The sequence below is a fragment of the Manihot esculenta genome, chromosome 17, assembly GCF_001659605.2.
Source record: "Manihot esculenta cultivar AM560-2 chromosome 17, M.esculenta_v8, whole genome shotgun sequence".
NCBI classification, from domain to species: Eukaryota; Viridiplantae; Streptophyta; class Magnoliopsida; order Malpighiales; family Euphorbiaceae; genus Manihot; species Manihot esculenta.
In genome coordinates this window covers 11,640,932-11,649,691 of record NC_035177.2, presented here as the reverse complement: position 1 = coordinate 11,649,691, position 8,760 = coordinate 11,640,932, and the positions used below count along the sequence as shown (strand labels likewise).

The window sequence follows — 8,760 nt, the reverse complement described above, 5'->3', positions numbered from 1 at the left end:
ATATATATAATTAAAATTATAGATACTAAAAAGTATAAATAATTTAAGACAACTAAGATTTTTTTTAATAGAAGGACTAAAAAATTAGATTATAAAATATATAGACTTTATAATAGAGAGATTTTGAAATAAAAATAAATTAATTAATTTCACAAAAATTCAAAAACTTCATAATAATTTATCTAAAAATTAATGAAAATTTAATTTGCCCCTCTTGGTTGATTGAATCCAGATATTGAAGCAGTTTGGTTTAGTGGTTGGTTGTTGCTTATAGTTGATAGTTGGTAGCAAATAACTGCTTGTAATTCATAATTAATTGTATCTGATATATTTTAGATGTTTGTTAACCAGTTTCATTCCTTTTCTTTTACTTCCTTTAATTGCTTCTCCACTTCCAAACCCAATCCTTCTGATAATCAATGAAGGTTTTTTTTAGCATTTTTCAAGGTTAAAACCTATGCCTTGTCAAACTTTCCTTAAATTCTCTTTTTCTCCAAAGCATCCAGTACCATCCATTTTATAGGTAAATCAAAATTCCTACATCACCTACATTTCTTCCTTCAAGCTGCACACTTGATTATGAGCATGCCGGACATATGCAGCAAAGACTTTATCCATGAAGATATGCAGGAAAGACTTTATCCATGAAGACCCTGGTCTTAAAGTCTCCAAGCTCTCTAATAAATTTCACCCAATCTACTACTAATTTTGAAAACCACTCGAATTAAGAATTGAACTCAATTCTCAACCTTCTTCAAAATTAAATCTTTTTTTAGCAATTTTTCCATATAAAATATGAATCAAGGTAGCTATTTTATGTCTTTTTTTTTTCAAAATTTAGCCTACAATGATATTATTGTGAATCTGCATTATATTTTTTTCTTTTTTCAGAGTTATTAGTAAAATTTTAGTGTGATAATTCAAATATTTTTTTAAATTGCATACTTTCATGCCAATTTGTGCTTGAGATATTTTGATCTTATTTTGGAATGATTTCTCAAAAATTGATAGTTCTGCAACTTATTTTGGTTTACAAAAGAATCACCTTTATACGAATTTATCACCTTTGTTGATTATTATTTTAAAGGTTATTTGGACCGTGAGAAGCTACAAAGTTAAGATAATAAAAAAAGAAAAATTTTAGGGGTGAGATTAAATTTTAAGGATAATAAAAAAGAAAAATTTTAGGAATGAGACTAAATTTTAGTGATTTTTTTGTATTGAAAAGAGTGAAAAAATAGAGTATAATGATTTAGAAAATAATAAGGATAATTTTAGAATTTAAAAAATTTATGTACTATTTACTATTAATTTGACTGATTTTATAAGTAGAAGTACGTGTAATTTGGACAAATTCAAAAGGTTAATTTAATTAATTTTAAAGACAGAAAGACAATTTAGACGAATTTAAAATATTAATTTAATTGATCTTATAAATAGAATGATATAAATTTAAATGGATTTAAAATTTAAAATTTAAAATTTAAAATTTAAATTTTTAATTTTAAAAATAATAAAATTAAATTCGTTAATTATATTAAAATTTAAAAATTAAAATGTAATTTATTTATTTTTTTTCATATAAGACATTCTTTTCATCCCTTATTGTTTTTATAATTTATTTTTCTTATTAAAATAACTTTTTTAATCACTTATCAAGATTTTTATGGGTATTAATTCGATATAATTTTATAAGTATGCGTGTATCGCAAAAATTCGACTAGTTTAATTATAAGATTGAATTAGAATTAAAAAAATTCAAAAAACAAAAGAGAGTAAGCTTCTTTCCGGTTCGGATCGGGGCCAGCTCCTACCTAAACCCTATTCTTTCTTCTCCGCCCCAATCCAATTCCTGCTCTTAATCCAATTCCCGTTGTAATTTACCGACCTGCAAGTCCTCGGTCCAACCTCTCAACTTTAAAGTTTGAACCCCAAATTAAGCAAGAAGTAACAGCAGTGGAGGCAGGGTATGGCTTACGGTGGTGCAGCCACGGCCATGACCGCCGCAACCGCAGCGCCGACGATTAAGCAAGTGAAATTGGAGAGAGAAAGCGAGCTTAGAATCGAAGTAGCAAACGACACGCCGCTACGCCTGAGGTTACTAAACGGCACCGCTGAGATCTTTGGCACCGAGTTGCCTCCTGAAATGTGGCTCACCTTCCCTCCTCGCTTAAAATTTGCTGTAAATCTCAATTCCTAAGTGCTTCTTCGAAGTTAACGTTTAGATTATTTGTTTGTTTGAAGATTGGGAGCTGGTTGCGACTTTTTTTTTTGTAAATTTTGTCTGGGTTTTATTAAATTGGGATGGCAGGTGTTTACTTGGTATGGAGCTACAATAGAGATGGATGGTCCTACTGAAACCGATTATACTGCTGATGAGGTGCGATGCGGTGCGGCTGCTTGTTAATTGTTTTTGCTTTTCATAGCTGATTTGTTATTTGAACTGTAATTGAGTTGCAATAATTGGTTTGCAGACTCCCATGGTTAGTTATGTAAATGTCCATGCTGTACTGGAAGGACGTAGAAATCGCGCCAAAGCCCCATCCTCTAGTGGTTCTGAGGCTTCTCAGGTAGTGTTTCATTCACCGTTTGTGCATGTTTAACTTATTCATAAACTTGTATGTGTATGAGGTTGTTTACTCAATTGTGAAAAAGCTCTTGCATTGCCTTCCCGGGGAAAGAAAAGATGCACATGATAGTATTCGAGGGGATCACTGTTTATTGACCTTAGTATATCCACGAATTAGTTGCTTGATTGAATGTGCTTCACGCACATGTAGTCATTCTAGTTTGAGTGATTTTGTGTTTCAATGAACTCTTTTCTGTTGCTTGAGTTCTGGGGCTCATGGCCATTGTGTTTCTTTTTATTTACATGTTCATGGAATCTTATACTGAATGCGTATGATTCTATTGTTATTTCATTAACAGCTTAACATATATATCAACATGGTGCTCTAACGTGGTCCAGGGTCCTAGGGTGATTGTTGTTGGACCTACAGATTCTGGAAAGAGCACCTTGTCAAGGATGCTTCTCAGTTGGGCAGCTAAACAAGGATGGAAACCTACTTATGTGGACTTGGATATTGGCCAAGGATCTATAACAATTCCTGGATGCATTGCTGCCACCCCTATTGAGTTGCCCATTGATCCAGTGGAAGGAATTTCTCTTGAAATGCCGCTGGTGTATTTCTATGGTCACACAACTCCTAGGTAACTAATTTTGCAGTTCCACTCAGTCTTTTTCTGATTTCTCAAAACCTAGTTAGTTAATCTGGAGACATAGCTTAGTCGAGTATATTTTGGTACAGACTACATACTAAACTTAGTCACTGGTTTTGTGAGTCTTGACAAATGAGTGTATTTCTACTTTTTTTTTTTATCCAGCCAGAATGTAGATTTGTACAAAGCACTTGTAAAAGAGCTTGCTCAAATACTAGAGAGACAATTTACTGGGAATGCTGAATCACGTGCTGCAGGCATGGTGATCAACACTATGGGATGGATTGAAGGTGTGGGCTATGAGGTAATCAAGTTTTATTATTTCCCTATTTAATGAATAATTGTTCTTTAATTTCTGCATAATTATCCTGATATATTACTTAGTCATATTGTTTAACTGTTGTCTACATCTTGTTTTTATTTCAGCTGATTCTCCATGCAATTGATACATTTAGCGCCAATGTTGTCTTGGTTTTGGGTCAGGTAAATGATAATATCCTCGACATATCTTTTTTTTTTTCTCTAATTTTGTTAAATTTCTTTTTCTTCCTTTCTTGTTCTTTTTATTCATTTCATTTGTTTATTCTACTTCAAGCATCACCTGAGTGCAACATACAAGACATTTTTGAGTTTGTAGTTTAAAACTTGCAGAAGTAGAAATTTGGTGTGTTAGATTACAATTGGCTGGACTTGAATAACATAATGCACACTGGCATGCTGACATTCATATGCCCAATAAAGACATTACTAAAATGGAAAATGTTTTCCTTTTCTATTTATTTTCTATGTTATTGTATTAGCTGAATATGTACCATTTTCAATGACATTAAAGTTATGATATTCTTGATTGGAGAACAATTTTGGGTGCATCTTTAAAACTTTCTGTCATTTGAAGATTATGAAATAGTTATGGCTTTGGTTTTTACGTTTAGAATGAACCATATTCTCAGTGCTAACAGTAAGATTGCCTACTTTGGCACTAGTCTCAAAGTAGCTCCCAAGTTATGCCTCTTTAAGCACCTGCTTGGCAATGGGCACAATCTAACAACTGCAAGAAAGATGAAAACCTTAGGATAGGGGTGGCAATTTGGGTTGGTTGGTCATTTTCATGTTGACATGAACACAAGTGAGGGTCTATATGAACTCGATAATTAATGAATTGTATTAAAAATCTAAACACAAATAACTCTTATTATATAGGTTACATGATACAACACAATTAATATTATTGTATTGGGTTAATTTGACATGATATGACCTATTTAACACAATTTAATATAACCTGACCCATTTAATGTGATTTAGTATGACCCAACATGACTTTCATATTTTGACACGATTTAATATTTTTAATCTTAATAAAACAGTATTTTGAAATTTACACATGTCAACATATAGCTAATAATTATGAATACTTTGAAAACAATAGAATTTTTTTAACTTGTATATAAATTCACAAACTGAATAAATTTTAATAGTCCAATAGAAACCAACCATAATAATGCAATAAATCTCTAAAATAATAAAGAATTTGGTTGATATATGCTAATTAATCAATTTCTAATTTTGTGGCTTAATGGGTCAAAGCTTGTTGGCAAATCAAAGCAGGTTAATAGATTGCAGCTTGTCACATGACACGAATAATAAATGTGTCAGATTGGGTTAGTGGGGCAACCCACATGACACGATTCTTAATATGTCATAAACAGGTTGACTCGATTTTAACATGAACCTTAATTCTTTATTCTTTTATCATACTCATGGAGTTATGTACTGCAGCCCCACTTTAGCAACAGAAAGGGGAGAAAACTGTGCTTCTGTGGTACTACAAATTATTCACATGAAACATTTGTGGGCTAATTTTGCCTTTCTCTGTTATTACTCCTAAATCCTAATGCTACTAGTCATTGGAGGCAATTCTATCCTTATTTTTCTCAGGAATATGGGTCAAGTAACACCTATCATGTGTGATAGTTTGCTTTTGGTTTTGTTTTTTTTTTTTTTTTTCTTTAATCTCTTGATACCCAATTGTTTTATTAAATTTTACGGGTTCCTTTTATGCAGGAGAAACTTTTTAGCATGCTCAGGGATGTATTAAGGAACAAACCCAATGTGGATGTTGTGAAACTTCAAAAGTCAGGTGGTGTGGTATCCAGGAGTTCAAAAGTCCGCCAGAAAGCTAGGAGTTATAGGATTAGGGTAAATGCAACTGCAATTTTCTTTGACACAGGAACAGATTTCAAGAATTTTATTTTGGGTTTTACCCAGTTTTTCTGTCAATAACTTCCACTTGTTGAGGGTTTGAATGTGCAATATACATAAAATTTCCTACTTAATTGAGGGAGGATCTAATCTTGAAACTGACTAGAAAAGAATCATAAGATTTGACTAATAAGAGACTGAAACTGAAGAACATTCTAATTTGGAAAATACTTGACTTATTGAAAATTTGATAACTAAAATATGCCCTTTTTCCCCCTATTGGTGGTTGGATAGGAGGGAGTCCAGTTGTATTTAAAACCATCTAAAGTATTTATTTGAGATAAATCTATTTGAGATATATCTTGCTGTATCCAATATTTATCGGGCTGATTCATGGACTCTATTTTGCCTTTTTATTTTACCTTATTTTATTTTTCATTTTCTCTCTCTTTTTAACAAGGATGGCTTATGGTGTTCATTCTCTCAGGAATACTTTTATGGCATTGCTAATGACCTCTCTCCACATTCAAACATCGCAAATTTTAGTGACTTGTTTGTATACCGAATTGGAGGTGGGCCACAAGCCCCAAGGTCAGCTCTGCCAATTGGTGCGGACCCTGTAGCCAACCCCCTTAGAGTTACAGCTGTGAATATTGATCGAGATTTACTCCATGTTGTTCTTGCTGTTTCATATGCTCAAGAACCTGATCAAATTGTTTCAAGGTAATATTCTAACATCAGAGTGCCAATTGTTTTTTGGATGTAAGTGGTTCTTGGATGTTTTCAGAATATAAGAATGCCTTTAATGTTTGCATTTGCAATTGACTTTGTGAATTTACCACTTGACTGGCAATTGGATCACATACTACACACATCTGACTTTCTGACCTAAATGTTCAAATTGCCTCCCGCAAATTTCTCCGATTTGTTTATAGCTGTCCATTTAAACTATTTACCATGTTTGGAATTTCCTGACCAAAGGCATGTGTTTATTGCCTGTGAACTGGACACCACCTAAAGCATGGAAATATTTAACTGGACACCACCTAAAGCATAGAAATTTTTTCTCTTCCACTAATCACTTTATGTTCCTTTTGGTGTAGTAATATTGCTGGGTTGATCTATATCACGGACATTGACCTTCAGAGGTTAGATTTTTCTAGCTTTCATATTTTACAAGAGGCATTTGTTGTCAATGCTGTTTAGTTTAGTTCTAACAAATCCAAATTTTTACAGGAGAAAAATTACTTACCTTACACCAACAGCTGGGGATCTCCCTAGCAAGTATTTGATCATGGGAACCTTGACCTGGCTCGAAACGTAAAGCACATTGAGGAAGAAGTTCTCTCTCTCTCTCTAATTTCTTTTACTGTATGATCAAATTTAGCTCTATACTGCAATGGTAATCTTGGAACTGTATTTTACTTTTACTTTTCAATTTATAGGTGGTAGTTTTTGGCGATAGACTCCTTTTATCAATTATGTATCATGTATAGCAGCTCTGTTATCTGTGAAGCCAAATACAATTCCCAGGTTAGCCATGGGGGTGAGTGTAGCAATTGGTTATAACAAAAGAAAAAAAAAAGAATTATATTGTTCTAATTTGGTTTTTCGATTCAAATGGTTTGGTTCAGTTAATAGTAAAAAGTTTGGTTTGTTTACTTTTAATTTTGTTATTAAAGGTCATTTTCTCCGGCTCAGCCCTGTAGAAAATAGGCTCAACGGTGGTGAGGCCTTTGCATTGAACTCATGAATCATTTCATGTGCAAGTTCAAATGTCTTAACGTTGTTACGTTCATTTCTCTTCTCTTAACAAAGCTGAAACGCCATTTTCTACCCTTTTTTCCTTTGAATTTGTTTTTCAGTTGCGACTGGAATCTCTTTAAAGCTTTTGGGTGGTGAATTAAGAGACTTCTTTAGAAGAAGTTGTTCATCAATACCTATGCTGTTATAAGATGAAATCACTGAGTGGAGTTTGTGTTTTTCAGATTTGAGTTTTCTTCTTCTATTTTTCAAGAAATATTTCGAATCTGGTATTTGTAATGATTGGGCAAGAAAAAGAAAATGCCATAAATTAATGAATTGAATAAAACATTTCAATTTGATTTATTTTTCTATTTATTTCGATTAGGTTTTGAATCACATCTATTAATTTTACAACCTAATTACTCAAAATAGAGTTTTGAATTCAATGAATTTTTTAAGTAAATTGCATTGCATCCTAAAATATTACGCAAGAAGAAAGCAAGAAGAAAAGCTCATGAGGGAATGGCTCTCTGTTGGTCATATAATATTACTATCTAGTATTTACACAAACAAAATCCAATCAATTTACAAACGCAATCACACAACTTGGGTACAAATATTCGTGCTAATCTCTTCATGCATTGTATGGGAAATGCAGCCAGGTAGACTGAATTTAGGTTCTCAAGCCTCACTGCGACAGCTTGCACTAAATTGCTTACTCCAAAGTTTGAAGTTATCCGTACCTAGTTCCACCAATTCCAAGCAGCATCAGGCGCCAAGGAGGCATTATTCCCTTGGCTATCATCGGCAATATTAATTAATAACTAAGTTTTGTTTAATGGGTTTTGTATGTTTTTATAATAATTATAGATTTTATATATGTATATATATAAGTTTTTTATTAAAAAAATAATAAAGTGTTATGAAAAATATATTTAATTATTTATTATATTAAGTTTAAATGAATCAAATTTAATAATATAATTTTTAAAAAATTACATAAAATTATTAAAGTTAAAAATAATATATTTTTTTATTTATATTAATTTTATATTATTTAAAACAGTATAATAAATTAAATGGTGAAATATATATATATATATATATATATTAATTTTAATTTGATTTATATGAGAATTTTTTTTAATAATAATTTTATTTGATAAAATTATTTTTATAAAATGGTGGTACTACATAATAATCATGTAAAATAAGTTATGAGTTCTAATTAGGGTCACGGCCAATAATCTAATAAGTTGATATATAGTCTACTCATTCAAAAAAGATTCGAACACTATAGACGATCGGTGTTTTACTAAGACTTGCCATTTCTTAAGAATTACGATATTTCACAAAAAATTACCGTTACCGAATATAATTCAATAAATTTTTATTACACCAATAATCACGTAATCTCTTATTCACTTATCAATCAAATTTTTAAAAATTTTATAATCAATTTCACTTTTTTACCATATAAAAGTTGATGTACATATAAATCATATTCTTACCTCTAAACGATTTATTAAATTCGTCCATTCTATTAGTTTATTGATTTTAGTGTCGTTGGAATGACCATTCATAATACCAACC

General features: G+C 31.5%; 1 protein-coding gene across 1 annotated transcript; it reads left to right on the top strand.

Annotated features, from left to right (window-relative positions):
* The first annotated feature begins 1,756 nt into the window (after positions 1-1,756).
* LOC110605501 (protein CLP1 homolog) lies at positions 1,757-7,023 on the top strand. The gene is made up of 10 exons (XM_021744103.2): positions 1,757-2,182; positions 2,312-2,380; positions 2,475-2,570; positions 2,969-3,210; positions 3,385-3,523; positions 3,646-3,702; positions 5,284-5,418; positions 5,909-6,144; positions 6,525-6,569; positions 6,658-7,023. The coding sequence occupies exons 1-10, from the start codon at positions 1,970-1,972 to the stop codon at positions 6,743-6,745; spliced, it is 1,320 nt and encodes a 439-aa protein (XP_021599795.1). The 5' UTR covers positions 1,757-1,969; the 3' UTR covers positions 6,746-7,023.
* Positions 7,024-8,760: the final 1,737 nt, after the last annotated feature.